Source organism: Ailuropoda melanoleuca, chromosome 4 (genome assembly GCF_002007445.2).
Source record: "Ailuropoda melanoleuca isolate Jingjing chromosome 4, ASM200744v2, whole genome shotgun sequence".
NCBI classification, from domain to species: Eukaryota; Metazoa; Chordata; class Mammalia; order Carnivora; family Ursidae; genus Ailuropoda; species Ailuropoda melanoleuca.
The window spans coordinates 12,042,761-12,061,005 of NC_048221.1; the positions used below are offsets into that span (position 1 = coordinate 12,042,761).

Genomic DNA, 18,245 nt, shown 5'->3' on the forward strand with positions numbered 1-18,245 from the left:
GCGGCGCGCGCCGGGATGTGTAGTCTCTTCCGCCCTGGCTCTGTTGCCCGGCAACGGTCCCATCTGGCCCCAGTGGCTGGCGGAAGCACCGCGGTGGCCTCTGCGGCTGGACATCCCGGCAGGAGGTTGGAATAGTTGGGTGGGCTGCCGCGGGGCTTGGCGTCAGAACTCGGGAGAGGAGTTGCGGGGAAAGGGGAGCATTCTGAAGCTGGGCTGGGAGGGCGGCGGGAGGGCGGCCCGGCGCCTCATGCCTGTTTGCCGGTCGGGGCCCACTTGGGAGCGTGGTCGGGAGTGGGTCGCTCCCGGCGGTGGGGAAGGGCCCGATGGTCTGAGGGGAGCCAGTGTTTTCAAAGTTAGGTTTACTTATTTTAAACAACTTGACTGAGGATTCATTTACGTACCATATGATTCACCCCTCTTACGGGTACAACTCAGTTACTTTTATTTATAAGTTTAACTAGTGGTGCGGCCATCACCACGATCCAGCTTTAGGACTTTTCCGTTGTCCAAAGGATATCCCTCCTGGCCCTTTGCAGTCCCTCCTCGCTCCCGCTTCCAGCCCCAGGCAGCCACTGAGGTGCTTTGCGACTGTGCAGATTTGCCTTTTCTGGATGATCCTTATGAATGGGATCATACAGTGTGTGGGATTTTTGCGTCTGGTTACTTTCCCTTTGCATGATGTGTCCGAGATGCATGCATGCTGTTGTGTGTATCTGTATTTGTTCTCTTCTTATTGCGGGATAGTATTTCGTTTACTGATGGACCTCAGTTCTCATCCATTCACTAGTTAATGGACTTTTGGGTTGTTTCCGCTTCTTGTCTACTACGAATACTATTATGAACGTTTGCATACATTTCAATCGTCTCCGGCTATGTGGGAACTGCCAGACTGTTTTCCAAATTGGCCCCTGTATCATTTTACAGTCCCCATGACAGTGTATGAGTGTTCCAGTTTTTTCACATCCTCGCCCACACTTGTTATCTGTAGTTTTGATTGTAGTCATTCTAGTGCCTGTGAAGTGGGATCTGGTGGTTTCAATTTGCATTTGCTTAATGGCTGGTGACATTGAACCTCTTTTCATGCTTGCTGGCCATTCGTATCTTTTTTTTTTTTTTTCAGTGCAGTATCTGTTCATATCTTTTGCCCATTGGTTTATTTTTAATTATGTGTTTTAAAAATATATCAGCTTGTGGTAATATGGACATAACACAATATTTGCCTCTTTAACCATCATTGATTTATTTTTAAACCTAGGGAAACTCTTAGAAGAACTAGATGCTGGAAAACTTGGCTTGGCGGTCGGGCTTTCCCTCTGACCCACAGAATGGCCGGGTCCGAGTCCTCTCCTGAGCTTCAGTTACAAAAATATTAATGAAGGTAGCTGTTGATGTGCCAGCGGCATCCGCTTCCTCTTTACCACGTCCTTCCAGCTAAAAGCCTGTTAAAAGCAGGTATTCCAAACATTACTATCTAAATCTTACTATTTATTCCATGCCCTACAATGAATATAGGGTTGTAGTTATTACCACCTTTTTACAGATGAGCAAGCTGAAGCACAGAGTGGTTAAGTAACTTGCCCAGTGTCACACAGGCTAGGAATTCTGCACTGTTTCTGTTGGGTGTGGTTTTGTATTCCCTGACCCGTGGGGTCAGGCCTGTGCTAGGTTAGTTAATACTGTTAGTCCTAGCTCAGGCCTTAGTACCCAGGTGGTTAAGATGGGGACAAGCAGGCAAGCACACCAGGCAGAGAAACAGAGTAAAAGAAAACTAATTCACTCTTTTTTTTTTTTTTTAAGATTTTATTTATTTATTTGACAGAGAGACAGCCAGCGAGAGAGGGAACACAAGCAGGGGGAGTGGGAGAGGAAGAAGCAGGCTCCCAGTGGAGCAGGGACCCTTATGCAGGGCTTGATCCCAGAACCCTGGGATCATGCCCTGAGCCAAAGGCAGATGCTTAACGACTGAGCCACCCAGGCGCCCCAGAAAACTAATTCACTCTTATACGGAATCTTAGGTCTGGGTTAAATACTTTTCCTTGCACAAAACATTTGAGGTCAGCTCTGAAAGGCGCAGAAGACATAGGGTTGCCAGATGTAACAAATAAAAATATGGGACACCCATGGGGCGCCTGGGTGGCACAGCGGTTGAGCGTCTGCCTTCGGCTCAGGGCGTGATCCCGGCGTTATGGGATCGAGCCCCACATCAGGCTCCTCCGCTATGAGCCCGCTTCTTCCTCTCCCACTCCCCCTGCTTGTGTTCCCTCTCTCGCTGGCTGTCTCTATCTCTGTTAAATAAATAAATAAAATCTTTAAAAAAAAATATGGGACACCCAGTTGAATTTGAATTTCAGATAACCAACGGATAATTTTTTAGTTTGAAAGCGTTTGGAACATACTGCTTTTTAGTATAGAAATATTTGGGTCAGGGGTGCCTGGGTGGCTCAGTCAGTTAAGCATCTGACTCTTGGTCTCAGCTCAGGTGTCGGTCTCAGAGTTGTGAGTTCAGGCCTACGTTGGGCTCTGTGCTAGCATGGAGCCTATTAAAAAAAAAATGGGGGTCATACTTACGTTTTAAAAATTATTTACTGTTTATTGTAAATTCAGATTACTGGGTGTCCTGTATTTAATCTGGCGATCCCAGTAAACTTGTTTTCCAAGTGGATAGGGATGGGAAAAAAGGCTTTTTCAGGTCTCACAGTGAATTAAAAAATATAATAAAAATAACGTATGGCTTTGTTAAAACATTTAAACAGTATGGAAACAAGCAATGGTTGTGCATCTTGTCTTTTCTGCCTCATGGAGTATTATGCTGGGGGCGTTATTATGCGTACAGATCTCTCTCGTTCCTTTCATCGGCTACATCGTAGTCCCTGAGCTGCGTGCGCTCTCCTGGATCGCACCAGGTCTCTATGGATGGGTTCAGGTTGTTGACAAGTATAAACAGTACTGCTGTGACATTCCTTGAACACGCATCTCTGTGTGCGTATCTGAATGTAATGTAGGTAAATTCCCAGACGTGGAATCGCCAGGTCGTGGGGTTTCGGCATTTCCCACTTTCGTTGCTGGCCACATTCCTTACTAAAGGGGCCGCAGCAAAGACACACCCACGCATGCCCTATTTTTCCATCTTTTTAAGATTTTAAACTTTTTGGAAACCTTTGGAAATCTTATAGTGGGTCGTTTTTATTCTTTTAGGGGCACATGGGAACTCTGAGAATATGTGAAAGCACTGACCCCTCTCCTCCAAAGAACGTACACCAGCATGTGCGCACACCATTCAGCCGACATTTTGGTGGATGCTGTGTCTGTCCGTAACCCCTCCACCCTTCCAGGGCGGTAGTTTATGCACTTAAAGTACGGTTTTCTGGGGGACTCCTTAAATGTACAGATTGTGTTCGAGCCATTCTTTGTGAGAGAGCTAGGGACACCTGGGTGAAGGAGGAGCCCTGATCTGGGGAGCGAGCTGGGAGCAGGACTCTGAGTAGTGGTGGTGTAGCTGGCCAGGCAGTGAAGGACGGTGGGGAAGAAGGGGGCCTTTGGAATCAGACCTGAGCTTTGAATTTGGCTTTGCTGCTCACCAGCCAGGTGACCTGAATTGGTGACCTTGACCAGTGACCTAACCTTTGGGAGCTTTTATTTCCTCTCTAAAAGGGGGATGATGGTAACTGAGTCAGGGTTGCCTGAGGATTAAATGAGATAATACAGCTCTGAGCAGAGCGCTGGGCACAACGCTGGAGCCTGAGAAGCACTGGCTCTTCTGTTTAACATTGACACGTTTCATTGAAGACCTGGCATAGAACCTGTCAGTGGTACTGGGTGTTGACGTTTTCATTGTCATCGTGGGGCTTGAAGGAAAGGCTCTAGCCAGACTGTGAGGAGGGATCTGAACTCTCAAATGGGAGGCATTGAGAGATTTGAATGCATGATATGAACGTCAGGTATTCTTTTTTTTTTTTTAATTTTTATTTATTTATTTGACTGAGGAGAGAGAGAGTGCACAAGCAGGGGGAGCGGCAGGGAGAGGGAGAAGCAGGCTCACCGAGCAGGGAGCCCGATGCGGGGCTCGATCCCAGGACCCTAGGATCATGACCTCGAGCAGAAGGCAGACGCTTCACCGACTGAGCCACCCAGGCGCCCCTGAACGTCAGGTATTCTTACTCTACATTTTCTTTCTTCACTTTCTAGAATGGCTTCCGTAAGAAGAGCCAGTCATCCCGTGCGCAATATTTTTGATGATTTTAGTGATATTTCCTTAGAAGAGTCAAAGATGGAAGAAATCAGAAACTTGAAAATCAGTAGAAGTCTTACCAAAATAACACCCGGTCATAGCAGATTTCTAAAAGGAAGCCAAACCATGGGTGTAAAACACTCGCTCCTGAAAGAGAAGGCTGTTGTGGAGGGCGAGAGCAGGCTCTCCTCAGGGAGACCCCCGACCACGGCCTCGAAGCTCAGGGCCAGCGCCGTGCTCACAAAGCTGGCACAGATAGAAACCAAGATCATGAAGCGGAAGGCGCAGATGGATTTGTCTGGCTTGGAATCGGACCTGAGGACCTCTGAGGACAGTCTTCCAAGGAGCGCAGACACGGTCCTCCCCAGGGGTACAGCCGGACTTTCTTCACACAGCCTGGATAAAACCTCCCAGAAACACGCCCGTGAAATTCCTGTGGCTGAGAGCAGCGCGCAGAATGGGAAGGTCAGTAGGTTTCTAAAGAGGAGGGAACCACCCGTTGAAAATACCTTCCCTGAAGCACGTTTTGGAAAAGAGAGGAATTTTCAAACACCCAAAGAGAAAAAACCTACTAGAAAACTGGATTCTCCAGACAGTGATGAGGAGGAAATGAAAGAGTTGCTGGGAAGCTTGATAGAATCTTCTAGAGAAAAAGAAAACTTCATGAATCAGCGTTTAAGAGGCCCCAGAGTCAGTGAGGAAGAACAGACCGAACTATTCTCGGTAAGGTTGGCATGTACTTATTCCTTTTTTTTTTTTTTTTTAAGATTTATTTATTTATTTGAGGGAGGGAGGGGCAGAGAGAAAGGGAGAGAGAATCTCCAAGCAGACTCCCTGCTGAGTGCGGAGTCCGGGGAGGGGCTCGATCCCACAACCCTGAGATCATGACCTGAGCCGAAACCAAGAGTCAGATGCTCAACCGACTGGGCCACCCAGGCGCCGGCGTGTACTTACTCATAACGAAGCCTCGAGTCTGCTCTTCATGTCACGGGGCTCGAGACTCGAAAGCAGCCAATTTGCTCGGGCTACTGAGGAAGGGGTTTGACAAGGGACGGTTGGGCTCCAGCCAATCACGGCTGCCTATTTTGGGGCTGCTCCGTGGGTGCCAGGATTTGGGACGTATTAGGCAGGTTATGCTATCCGGAGGAAGTGTGTGCACCTCGGTCAGCACACTTTGTGTGACTGCTCGCCAGTGGCGATCCACGGCTGCCTGTCAGTGGCACCACACAGGAAACGTGGCATAGCTGCCCTTCCATTGTTTTTCAATTGAGATGAGATTGAGGTAACGTAAAAGTAACGTTTGTAAGACGAACACTTCAGCGCCATTTAGTCCATTCATGGTGTTGTGCAACCACCTCTGACTGGTTCCAGAACATTTTCCTCAGCCCCAAAGGTGACCCTATACCTGTTAAATAATCACTCCTCGTCTTCGCCCTCCCCCAGCCCCTGGCAACCTCTAATGAGCTTTCTGTCTCGGTGGATTTGCCTGTCGGGGATTTTCGTATACATGGACTCACCCAGTACGTGGGGCCTTCTGTGACTGGCCGCCGTTTCCGAGGTTCATCCACGTCGTAGCGTGTGTCAGGGCTTCGTTCCTTTCTGTGGCCGAGTGAGACGGCATTGTGTGAACATACCACCTCTTATCCATCTGCCATCCATTGATGGGCATTTGGCTGTTTGTGAACAGTGCTGTCACGAACATTTGTGTACACGTATCTGTCTGAGTCGCTGTTTTCAGTTCTTTCGGGTCTGTCCGTCTGAGTGGAATTCCTGGGCCCCATGGCAATCCCACGCGTGGCATCCTGAAGCACTGCCAAGCTACTTCGCACGGCAGCTGCACTGTTTTGCACTCCCGCTGGCAGTGCACGAGGGTTCCAGTTTCTCCACTTCCTCACCAGCACTTGTGATCAGAGCTCACACTGGTGACTAGAGCCATCTTCGTGGGTGTGAAGTGATGGGAAGGCTGCATTTTAAGGGGGAAAATACGTGTATATACATTCTGATTCTGTTGAAGGTCCAGGCTATCATAGATCGTGTACTCAGGGGCCTTAATTAATTAATTTTTATTTATTTATTTTTTTAAAAAATATTTTATTTGAGAGAGTGAGAAAGAGAGCATGAGTGGGGGTAGGAGCAGAGGGAGAGAATCCTCAAGCAGACTCTGAGCTGTGTACGGAGCCCGACGCGGGGCTCGATCCCAGGACCCTGAGATCACGATCTGATCCCCAGGCAGACGCCTAACCGACTGAGCCACCCAGGTGCCCCCGAGGGGCCTTAATTTTAAAAAGGTGTAATTAAAACAAAATTTATTTGAAAGCCAAGTGATATTTCTGATTATTTGTGGAGTATTTCTGGTCCCAGTATTATCTTGTTTAAATGTTGTAGCTTGGCTTCCAGAAATGAGGGGAGAGAAAGAGAAAAGGGCACAGAAAGAGAACTATTTGATCCCTGATCTTGGCCTCATGCCCTGCTCTGGCCATATTATTCAGTGGTAAGGACTTTATGGTCACCTGTTTGGTAATTAATTTCATTTATTTCCGCCAAAGTAGGATCAGATCCCAACTCAGCCAAGAATCCTTTCGCTACCCAGTGAGGAACTTTCCAGCTCAAAGTCATTAAGGACATCACGTCTGCCAGCCTCACAGTCTGCAGACGGGACCCTTCGCAGCGTGGGCTCAAGAGCTCGCTCCCCACAGACTCACACTTCAGGGGACACAGCAGCCCACACGGCACTGCTTTCCATCACTGGCACCTCTCCAAAGTCAGCCTCGATGGCACGGCGTGGCAAGCTCTCCTCCCCTGGAAGGAGTGAGGCTGGGCCTGGCGATAAGTCACTCTCAGAAGCTGCCGATGACAGCCTGAATGGTAACCCACGGCCCTGTGCCCAGCTGTCACCCTGGGCAGAAAGGGCGAGACCACCGGGAGGGTCCCTGGGAGAGGGGTCACTGGGCACTGCCGTGCGGAGTGCATGGCTCACGCTGCACCCATGCTTCCTGACCTTCTTTCCTGGTGGAGGGGCCAAGTCAGATTTTTGTTCTCTGTCTAATGTCTTCACCCAGTGACCCAGAGCAATAACCCAAAAACAAAATTCTAGGGCCATGTACAGCAGAAGGGCGACTCTGTGTTCCTTTTGTTGAAAGAGAAATTTGCCTCCTTTCTTTTTTAAATTTGGGAAAGGAAGTAAATCTCTAACCAGTCACAATTAGACATTTGTATTATTTCGGCATTATTCAACATTGTCTTTATCTTTTATTTTTTTAAAGATTTTATTTATTTGTCAGAGAGAGAGAGAGCACAAGCAGGGGGAGCGGCAGGCAGAGGAAGAAGCAGATATCCCTGCTGAGCAGGGAGCCCGATGCGGGGCTTGATCCCAGGACCCTGGGATCATGACCTGAGCAGACGGCAGACGCTTAACCGACTGAGCCACCCAGGCGTCCCTGTCTGTATCTTTTAAGAAAATATTTTATTTATTCATTTGAGCGAGAGCGCGTGCGCATGTGCGTGAGCATGAGCGGTGGGGGGGGGCAGAGGGAGAGAGTCCCAAGCAGACTCCCCGCTGAGCACAGAGCCCCACATGGGGGCTCAATCCCACAACCCTGAGATCATGATCTGAGCTGAAACTAGGAGTCGGATGCTTAACTGTGCCACCCAGGCACGCCAACATTATTTTTTTAATCTTAATATTGCACATATTTAAAAAAGAAAGGAAAGAGACGCACAACCAACCAACACTTCCGTCTGGGGCGCTTCATCATGAGATCCAAGTTGAACTGTGTCTCGGGGGCCCCCTGGGCACCGGCACATGCCGAGTGTTGTGATGGCAGGAGGATGATACCAAACAGGCCCATGAGCGCCCTGGCCCCTGCGTGCTGGGTGACCCGGAGCTCGTGACTCCGTGGTAGGGGAGGAAAAATCGCTTTTCTATGGTCCGGGCTGGGGCCCTGCAACAAAAGACAGATTCGCAAGAGAAAAGCATACAGATGTTAAATAAATGTTAAATGAGTATCTAGTGTAAGTTTTACGTGACACAGGAGCCTTCATAAGGAAATGACCCGAAGAAGCAGTTGTATGTGAGCGTTTTCCGCTAGGCTTGGTGAGGAATGGGAAGTGATGGAAGGATGTGATTGGACAAAAGGCAATGAGCCGAGGGTAGTAAACGGGCAAAGTTAGTGAGGCCTGCTGGGCTTCCTATTGGCGTCCCTCCGTCTCGGAAAGAGGAGGCGGGTAGAGGGAGGGCACTTCTCCCATGAGGGTCTTAGGAGCTGCATCAGGGGAGAAGGGCAGAGAATTCTCACAGCGCCTGCCGTTGCTCAAGTTCCTTCAGCCTGAAATATTCAGTATGCCGAGGCGCCAAGTTTTGGGGTGGTGTGTCCCGAACCCCATCACAGACAAATGCGGGCGTGAATGCCCCAGTAGGGCAGCAGCAGATCTGCCGAGGCAGGGGGGAGATGTAGCCAACAAAGGTGCCCTCTTTAGGGTCGGAGAATGCAGGGGACCGGCTCTAGGCTGCCGGTGTGAGAAGCCCTTTGGGCCCCCTCAGTGGCTGCCATCCTCTGGATGCCACGTGGCACCTCGCTAATCATGGTTCTGATCCTTGGGCCCGAGGGCTGGTAAGTGGGTGTCCTTGTCCCCCTGGCTCCATTCACCTGCCTCATCACGTGGATGGGAAAGCGGGCGTAGACTGGCAGGGCAGGCGACAGACCCAGGTCCCTGCCCTTCTGCCGTCTGTCCATACCGCCAGTCCCACTGCCTCTCCGTCCTCGCTGCCAGCCTGGAGGGGCCTCTCCTGGGGGCCAGTCCCGTCCCTCCCTTGTCCAAATGTAGCCTCAGAGAGGGAGGCAAGCTGGGAGCGGTGAATACATTCTGAGTTTAGGGTCTGACGTAGCTGGGGTGGACGTCCTGGCCTCACTTCTTACTGACTGTGCAGTCTCGGGCTCTCTGTGCCTCAGTTTCCTCATCTGTGAAGTGAGGGCAGAACCATGCTAGTGAGACCGTGCACGTGAAGCACCGGCTGGTCCTCCACAGGAAGCACGTGCGTGTAAGCGTTGGCCGACGTGGCAATGACATCGTTCCTCAGCCAGTGCCAATGTGGTTCCAAAGTGCTCAAGTCCAAAATCACCCTCGTGCCTTTGCTCCGGGCCAGCTGGGATGCCTACTAGTTCAGAGGCTTTTCCAAAGGGTTGTGTCTTTGGGCCTACCTGCCCATGTGAGCTGGGGTGACCGACAGAGTCAGAGAGCTCGGGGGAGGGGTGACCCCAGGACTGTGGCGACGGGGGACTCACTCTGGGGCTTAGGACGGGCAGGTGTGGGGGGCTGACAGTGTGGACCTCCCCCTCTCGCTGCCAGCTCTGTCCCTGCTGCACAGAGGGCCCCGCTCCCTCCTGTGCCTGTGGCCGCGCACATTCTCCCACTCTCCCTCTCTCTCCCCCTCTCACCACACGCCACCCCCCTCCTGTGCTTCAGGGCCTTAACTGAACCACAGAATAGAGTTCCTGCCAACGTTGGCTGATGTTCACTGCCCGTCCGCCTGTAGGTGCCGGCTCATTTGTTGGGTCCAGAGAAATCTGTCAGGAATGCCAGCGCTCCCCAGAGGATTCTCTACTCCCAAGTCTCCAGCACCCACGTGTTCAGGCGCTGGCGACGGGACATTTGGCACGCCCAGTGCTGGTTCACTTTAGGCTCCTATCCCCTTAACTTGCTTTAAGTGGGAACTTAGGACACTTCGGGTCTAGTCTTGTGTCTGCCTGAGTTGTCCCCCTACCCCCACCCCCCATACCTTGAGCGCACTTGTCACCACGCGTCCTTCACTGCATTGCCATTATCGACTCTTCTGGCCCAGTGTCTGTTTTTATAAATAAAGTTTTATTGGAACATAGCCACATCCACTTGTTTACACATGGTCTGTGGTGGCTCTTGCACTGTAAGGACAAAGCTGAGTAACTGTGTACAGGCTAGGATACAAAGTGGAAACTATTTACCACTTACAGAAAAAGGGTGTCGATCCCTGTGCTGGCTTATTAGGGACAGAGACTGCACACTTCCCGCGTTTCCGTCCTTAGCACTCAGTACTACCACATAATAGTAAACAATGTGGAGGAAGTAAATGAGTCAGTGTTGCCATGTTGCATTTTTGATTACAGATTTTCGAATCAATCTTTTATCCCTTGATGATCTGGCCCCCGCTATCAGCGAGAACTCCGACTTGGAACAGGAAGTAAGTACAGCCAACGTCACTTTCCATTGTCGGTTACGTGGAAAGGCTTACAATGATTGTGCTTCATTGAGGCTCGTGGTTCTTAACCCCTGGGGGACACTTGGCATGTCTGGAGACATTGTTGGTCATGCCTGGGGTGGAGGGTGCTGCTGGCATCTGGGAGGGTGGCAGCCAGGGACGCTGCTCTGTGTCCCACACTGCACAGGATGGCCCCGCCGCAAAGAATGTTTGAGTTTCAAATGTCAGGAGCGCCCTGGGGGAGAGATCCTGATTTAGGTGATAACAGGATAAAGCTACTTAATACAGCAGATGATTGAAGCAGGTCCCACTTAAACTGCCCCGTAACAACACCGCGCTGACCTGTACTCATCCCGGTGCCCCGTTGCAATTCTTGCCATATTAGTAACCTTCTCACTCCCGAACGCATGTTGTCATAATACAGAATAATGACCTTTTAGCAGAGTTCGTCCACATGCCACCGACACAGGCTCACGCCATCTGTTCAAATGCAGCAACCCCATGTTGAAGCGTCTCACGAGTTGCGCTCACAGTCCTGGGCCCACCCAAAGCCACTGTAGGACCAGTGGGGACCCTCACCTGCTGGGCCCCCTGGGTACCCATTCCAACGCAGCGGCATTTCGAGCATGCTGATCGGACAAAACCACTTGCTAGTTACCTCCGTCATTCTTCATTTTAGAAAGAAGGCCAGCGGGAAAAGGCCTCCAGCCGAAGCCCCCAGGCCAGGGGGCCCCCCACTGGAAGTGAGGTCTCAGAGCACCTGAGTGAGCCATCGGCTTCCTCCGCCGGGCCTGAGGGGGCTTCCAGCCTGAGGCCGAATTCTCAGAAGCCCACAGCGAGCACAGTGAGCTTGGCTTACTCGGAAGATTTTGAAACCGCATCGGAGTCGAGGGCCCATTCTGAGGAGTCTCCCGACAGGACGCTGGACACTAGGTCGGAATTCTCTGCAAGCCTGCAGCCAGACCTGTCCCTGCCAACACTCGAGCCTTGGAGAAAGCAGGTGAGGGACGTTACGAGAGTCATCGTGAAGGAGACAGCCGTGCAGACCCTCGATCCCGCCTTCACCTACCAGTGGGCAGAGGGTAAGCCGGTGGGCCCCCCGAGGGAGGTGCAGGCGCTGGGGGTGCGTGCCACGGGCATCCTTGGGAGCACAACGAAGAGCTTCAAGGTCTGGAGGTTTGGGTCGTCATTGTTAGCCAGCTGGGGGGCCGCGGGGCCGCGTTTCCTCTTCCGAGGATGAGGGGCAGCTGCCCTGGGTGTTTGCAACTGCCTCCCGAGCTCTAAAACACCCCGAAAGGTTTCAGGACCCACAGCCAAGGCGGTGGTTCTCAACTGTGGCGATCCTGTCCCTGGGGGACCTCAACCAGGTTGGAGCCAGTTTTGGCTGTCGTGACCGAGTGACAGTTTCGTGGGTGGAGGCCAGGGATGTTGTTCCGCGTCCTGCGGAGCCCAGGGTCGCGTGGACCCTCACACCATCCGTGTTTAAGTGCAGCAGCCCCAGGCCTTTCTTTTAAACCTTCCCCCGCTCTCTTTTCTCGTCTAGATGGACACACACAATGTCACCAGGGCTTATTCCTGGGCTGCTCAAGGGGGTGTAACTCTCACCTGCGGTGTTCATTTTGATTTGGGGAGGCTTAGCCATAGAGGAGCCTGGGCTGCACACCGGGGGTAGCATGGCCATTCTCTTGTTTCTCGGGGAGGAAAGTGAGGCAAATGTGCCAAGTCTGATCACTAGAAGGTGTTCAAGGCAGTGGGAGCCCGGTGCTGTGACTCAGAAACCTCCAGGTTCCACTCCGCAGCCCCCTGCTGCCTGACAATACAGCCGGTTGTCAAATGCAGACAAATGTGTGCATTTCTGTATTTTTTTGAAATTTAAAGGGAGCTTTCATACAACACAGCTGATGCCCTTTTCCTAGACCAGGACTGACACTGAAAGGAGAGGAAAACCCAGCCTAAATAAGCCGGCTCATTAGAGTCCAGGGCCCACCCGAAGCCTGCATGGGGCCCCGCAGATGGAAGGCCGAGGTGGGGAGGGCACGGCGCCCCGGTTAGCAGCCGGCTCAGCTGGTTTGTCCCAGGAGAAGCCAGCGGGAAGATGGAGGCAGATGTGGGGACATTTTAAAAGGGGAAGAGGTTCACAAAGCAAGAAGGGCGGTTGTCCTGTTCAGACAAGACCTGATTTGTGAAGCCTATTTCACGTCCCATCCACTGAGGAAAGGCGTTGCTCCGCATCCTGTCCATTCATCCCCTCCTCCTTTGTCCCTGGGACAGGGGCCGGTGTGGCGGCCATGGGGCTGGCCCTGGGAAGTGCCTACGTGGACCCTGTGCCCATTGCCAGTCACGTCGTCAGCGCGGACTCGATAGAAGGTAACAGCCCAGCTTGGCGGGTCCTGGTGGTGAAGGCGCAGAGTCACGGCCACTGGGGGGGGGGTGCCCCCATGTTAGTGCTGGGTTTGGGGAATCTGTTGGTGAGATTGTTGCACCACAGGCAACGGCCACGGTTCCTAGGATCCCAGACGACAGACTGAGTGTCTGAGAACTTTCAGTCTGTCTTGCCAAACGACACCCATGTCAGATCAAACAGGGAAGTTACGAAAAACACAACTCCGAGCCCTCCACCCCAGCCGGGCTTTTTCTGTGTGTTCCCGCCCGTGCCTTGTGTCCAGAATCCATAGTAGTTTCCCCCCCAGAGACACTCAGCCGGTACTGGGTGGCGGCCAGCGCAGCGGCCACGGGCTTTGGTGCCTTGCCACGTCCGGGGTGTGGCAGGGTCCCAGGCGGCCCATCCTGGCCTGTGGCATAGGGGCCCCAGCAGCTGCCATCGGGAGCCCACGCTGCCTCCAGTCCCCACAGGGCCACAGATGGCTCGAGGGACACAAACAAGGGTCCGTTTAGTACCTGTTAGGTTTTTGCCCTTTTCAATTTTTTTGAAGATGAAGATACTAACATACACTAGTTGTAACCACGGGATTGTTTATCTCCTTTCTAAAACGTCTCCCGTTTGGCGAGCACCCCAGAGCTTGCTCGTGTTGTTACGCAGCCTTCCGGTGATCCTTTCGAACCATTGCACAACTTCCATTTTTCAATGTATTTTGAATTTAATGGAAACTTTTATTTTTTAATTATATTTTTAATTACTTTATAATTAATTGCCTTAATTACCATGTTATGTGTTTAACACATGGGACATGGGTGGGACACCTGGGTGGCTCAGTTGGGTAAGCAGCTGCCTTCAACTCAGGTCATGATTCTGGGCTCCTTGCTCAGTGGGGAGTCTGCTTCTCCCTCTCTCTGTTCATGCTGTCTCTATCAAATAAATAAAATCTTAAAAAAAAAAACCCCCACATAACGTAAGATGTACCCTCTTAGCTATTTCTCAGTGTCCGATTCAGTGGTGTGAAGAAGGTTCCCGTGGGCAGGTGTACCGCTGGGGCTGCTGATTGACTAGACTTCGTCCTGCAGTCAGACGTCTAGTTAAGACTCGCGTCTCTGCCGGTGCGCTGAGCATCCCACGTGTGCGACTCTCGAGTCACACGCCAGCGGGCAGAAAGCAGCTCACTCACTCCAGGGTGGAGGCGGCCGGGAGGGATAGGTGGGGCCTTTGGTACTTCTGGCGGCGGTACCTTCCAGAAAGCATCCCCACGTGGCCGCACGGGGGCGCTGCCGAGCACGTGGGGCCAAAGCAGCGGACCTGCTCCCCCTGCTGGGGGCGGGGGGGCACCCGTGGCGGGGCAGGCAGGCGGGCGGCCGAGTGACACGGAGCGGGCGCAGCCCTGACAGCTTACAGCCCGGCCGTGTTGGCGCTCAACGACATGCTGAAGCAGCAGCTGAGCCTGACGCGGCAGTTCGTGGAGACCAGCCGGCACCTGCACGGCTCCCTCCTGCAGTCCCTGGACCGAGACTCGTTCCACTACCACACCCTGGAGGAAACGAAACAGGTGACCGCGGCGCACAGCCCTTCCCGGGAGAGGGCGGGGGCCTCGGCGCGTGGAGGGGGACGGCGCACAGCCCGGGCTGCAGGGACACTGTGGACCGAGCCGCCTACGGTCCCAGCGGAAGGAGCCTGGTTCTGACCTCGGATCAGAGGCAGCCTCCTTGCTAGGGGGCGGCGGGGGTGGGGGGCGGTTCTGTCCCTCCACAGACCCTTCCCAAGCTCTGCCCTGGCGGGCCTGTCTCCGCAGTCCTGGGAGCTGAAGCGCCAGGAATGTCACACTCACCTCTCTCTTTCCCCAAAGTTAATTTTTGTCTGATTATAAAAAATTTGTTCTCATAAAAATCTGATTTCAGAGAGAGGTAATTTATAAAGCCCTCCATAACTTCAGAGACAGTTATCACCCGCGTGATGTTCTTTAGCTTTTCCGCACGTAAAACATGAACTGTTATGTACAGAATGTACAATATTGTAATTGTGTATTATCAAATATATATTACAAGGTAATAGGTACAACGTTCTGTTTAATAATGTGTATTTCTTTATAGAAATGGCATCATACTATATGAGCTGTTCTGCATGGTGATTTCTATCCTTTTATCTACAAATATTTCAGTGCGAAGTTCTCAAAACAAAGGACTTTGGAAAAATACGGTCACGATACCGTTATAATACCGAAGCCAAACGAGCTTTTCCTCATACCGTTGGATATCCAGCGTTAGATTTCTACTTGTCTCATGAAAGTTGTACATTTTGTTGCTGTTTTTTCATCAGAACCCAGACAAAGTCCATACATCAAGATTGTCTGGGGTCTTTTTAGCCTTCTGGTCAGAGCAGCGGTTCTCAGCTCTGACGCTGCTGACGTCCCCACAGGGGCGCCCACTTTGAGAACCCGTGCTCCACGGGTTTCCCCTGCCCCCGCCAATCTCTCTGATGTCTCCTTGTAGTTTATTTGTTCAAGGAAACAGGTTGTTCCAGTTTCCCCCATTCTGGACTGTGGACGGCACCCCCGCAGAGTCCTTTTACTTCCGTTGGTCCTACACATTGGTTGATGGGATACAGCTGACGTGGTTGGTCCATTTCACCTGCCTACAGCCCACCGTGGCTCCTCACTGCCCATGCTGGGCCCATGTCCTGGGAGCGGCACCCAGTCCCCATGTGCTCTGAGGGCCCCCCTGGAAGCCCCCCTTTGCCGGCCCTGCCACTGTCATTCTTCCCTTTCAGACCCAGTCAGGGCTCGCCCCTTGCGGGGTGCTTTGCCAGGCACCTGTCTGGGTTCACCTGTCATTTCCACATCACTGTCACATGGCATCCCACCTTTTTTCCTGTCCACCTGTCTGGGAGCCACTGGGGACAGGTGCCACCTCCAACACCCAAGGCCTCAGTAGACTGAGGCAGCAGCAGTGACATTTCTGTCCTCTGCCCCACAGTACATCAGGCACCACAGGCCCGCCCCGCTATCCATGGAGGACGCCCTGGAGGAGGTGAAGAAGGAGCTGTGAGTACCAGGAGGTGAGGCGGGGTTTGTGGGTTTGAGCTAACAAGCCGGGCCAGTACACGGGCTGTGACGTTGTTTTCCAGGTGACAGTGGCGGGAGCAGGCAGCACCCAGGACTCACCTGAGTGGAATCCCGGCTCCAGCCTTTCCTAGCTGAGTGGCTGACCACTCCCAGCCCCCACCTCCTCCGAGTGCCCGGCCCGAGAGGACGCACAGGCCAGGGGCCACGGAGCCGTGGGAGGCACTGTCATCACTCACGGCAGGATGGAGGATGCGCGCCAGTCTGGAGCCCCGCGGGACTGCCTTCCCCGTGAGCGGAGGTAGATGGAAGAGGCGAGAAGCCCCATCTGCCCCACAGGAGCCAGCGCCCCATGTCCGCGCCGGGGACACCCATGGGAGATGCCAGGGCACGGCTTCTGACCAGACTGCACAACTCGGAATCGGCACACCGCCCGGACTCAGCCCGAGTGTACTTCTAACTCGAACACACAGGGAAAAAGGTCTTTAAAAAAAGTTTTTATTTGAAGGCAAAACAGTAAAATCCACAAGAAATCGTTAACAGCACGTGTTTACGTTTTATCCTGAATCAGACACGTTTGAACAATTCACAGCTACAGGAAATCTAGAACAAAATCAAATTATTTTATCACATCAGGTTGAAAAGTTGGAGAGGACTCTGCATCTTATTGAAAAGAATTTTTCAAAAATGTTTCTGTACAAAGACGGCACCGCACGAGCTGCCCACAGACGCCAGGCGCGGCCCATCCCTGCGTAGTCCCCGGCGGCATCTGCCCTCCTGGCCGGGGTCGCTCTCTGCACCCCGCATCGGAGCGGGCCGTCCACGCGAGCGCTGGTGTTGGGTTCCTCTAAGTGAAACACACAAGCAGAGACGCTAAGGACGCAGGCTTTCCGAGGGCGTCACTCCGGGACCTGAAGATGCCTCAGATCAGCTTCCTTAGAACCTCTGTTCCTGCGGGACCACAAGTGGCTAACGTTTGGGGAAAGAATTTCAACTCAAACAACTAAAGTAACTGAACTACGGGCCGTGAGCACGTCTGAGGAACCAGGTTTCAAATTCTCACTGGGATTCTCTTAGGCCAACATTCCCTTCTCTAAAACGAAACATCTGGAGTAAAAATGAAAGCCCTGTGTAACGTTGCCAATCAGAAAGGGTCTGTTTTTCTGTTTGTAGCTGGCGCCTGGTCCGAGCTTCGGCACCCAGCGCGGGCCGGCAGGGTGCGGGCGGCAGGGTGCGGGCCCGGGGCCGTCCGACCTCCACACTCCTCCTGGGCTAAGTGGAAGCTCGGAGCTGACTGCGGGGAGGTGCGCAGCTGTGCCTTCGGGTGTCGGGAGTTGGTGTCCAGGGGTGGAGGGTCTTGTGTTTCTCACTTCTCCGTCAAGGGAAGGAGGCTTGTGGCTGGGCGGCCGGGGCATCTCCGGGCAGGTTCTGGCTTCTCCGTGAGAGCTGGTTGGCAGGTGGGGCGCGGGGCCCAGGGCCTCCCACGCTATGGAGCACGGCGCTCTCCCTAGGCATGCTGTCATCTTCCTTCTCTTCTGCTGTTCCCCAGAGATGGCGACTGTGTGACCACCAAGCTGTCCCTACCGTCTGTCACTGCCAGTGAGCCAGGAAGGTCCCAACGGCCCAACGCGGTGGCCGAGTCGCGGCTCCTGCCCGCGGAGCGCCTACTTGCACTCGTCCCTGGCCTTCATGCGGGCGATGAAGGAGTAGCTCTTATTCCTGCGGTAGTTCTCGTACGGGTCATCCAGGGCCACGCCCACACCCTTGTACTGGTCCCACTTGTCCCGGACGTCCCCCCCCTTGATGGGGTCCTGGATTCCTTGCTCTTTCACGCCGAGGCCACCAGATCCACTCCAGCCTTAAGAAGAAAGGGGGGAGGGTGGTTACAACCCACAGGAAGTCGAAATGTGGCACATTTATCCATGAACTGAAACAAGACTTCACGTGCAGAGCTGCGTGACGCGCGGTTGCGCGGCTGACACGCGGGAGCCTGCTGCGGTGAGAAAGAGCGCCCAGCGAGAACTCTGCAGGTTCGCCCTTTCTAGTACCGGCAGCGAGCGGAACCCGCTCTGGCTCCCCAGCCCCGAAAGCCCGAAGCGGGTGGTGGTTCTTCCCAGGAGCCTTACCCATTTTCACCAGCATCTGATGTCCTTTGTTCTCTTCCCCGAGCCTTGAATCAGGTATAGGAGGTGCTGAATTAGAACCCAGACCAGCCGAGGAACTAAAATTAAGACAGGTTACGTTTTTTAAAAAAGAGTCGATACATTTATTGGAATGAAAAGTCTTAGAATATTACAGCGTGCGGCATACGTGAACGTTCACCAGCGTTAGAGGGACG

General features: G+C 52.9%; 2 protein-coding genes across 9 annotated transcripts in view; one reads left to right on the forward strand and one right to left on the reverse strand.

Moving 5' to 3' along the window:
• C4H19orf44 (chromosome 4 C19orf44 homolog) lies at nucleotides 1-17,058 on the forward strand. Of its 7 annotated transcripts, none has more exons than XM_034657986.1 (11): nucleotides 1-125; nucleotides 1,256-1,452; nucleotides 3,196-3,354; nucleotides 4,186-4,951; nucleotides 6,778-7,093; nucleotides 10,369-10,442; nucleotides 11,140-11,542; nucleotides 12,732-12,827; nucleotides 14,232-14,398; nucleotides 15,822-15,889; nucleotides 15,973-17,058. In XM_034657986.1, the coding sequence occupies exons 3-11, from the start codon at nucleotides 3,344-3,346 to the stop codon at nucleotides 15,974-15,976; spliced, it is 1,905 nt and encodes a 634-aa protein (XP_034513877.1). In that variant the 5' UTR covers nucleotides 1-125; nucleotides 1,256-1,452; nucleotides 3,196-3,343; the 3' UTR covers nucleotides 15,977-17,058. The 7 variants fall into 7 exon arrangements, with proteins under 7 accessions (XP_034513877.1, XP_034513878.1, XP_019652594.1 ...); XM_034657987.1 differs by having other exon boundaries at nucleotides 1,256-1,378; XM_019797035.2 differs by lacking the exon at nucleotides 3,196-3,354.
• The window catches only part of CHERP (calcium homeostasis endoplasmic reticulum protein), an 18,851-nt gene continuing 16,994 nt past the window's right edge, over nucleotides 16,389-18,245 (reverse strand). Inside the window, exons 16-17 of one of the 2 annotated variants that reach the window (XM_034657983.1) lie at nucleotides 18,034-18,128; nucleotides 16,389-17,765 (exon numbers count right to left, since the gene is read on the reverse strand). In XM_034657983.1, the coding sequence (XP_034513874.1) occupies nucleotides 17,572-17,765; nucleotides 18,034-18,128 (289 nt within the window). In that variant the 3' untranslated portion in view covers nucleotides 16,389-17,571. The remainder of the gene's footprint in view (nucleotides 17,766-18,033; nucleotides 18,129-18,245) is intronic. The other variant, XM_034657984.1, reaches the window with a different exon arrangement.

Coding starts and splice junctions, on each gene's coding strand:
- C4H19orf44 (XM_019797048.2), top strand. CDS start 16: ATGTGTAGTCTCTTCCGCCCTGGCTCTGTTGCCCGGCAACGGTCCCAT. Junction 4,952..6,777: donor AACAGACCGAACTATTCTCG/GTAAGGTTGGCA, acceptor CCGCCAAAGTAG/GATCAGATCCCAACTCAGCC. Junction 12,828..14,231: donor CAGCGCGGACTCGATAGAAG/GTAACAGCCCAG, acceptor GAGCGGGCGCAG/CCCTGACAGCTTACAGCCCG.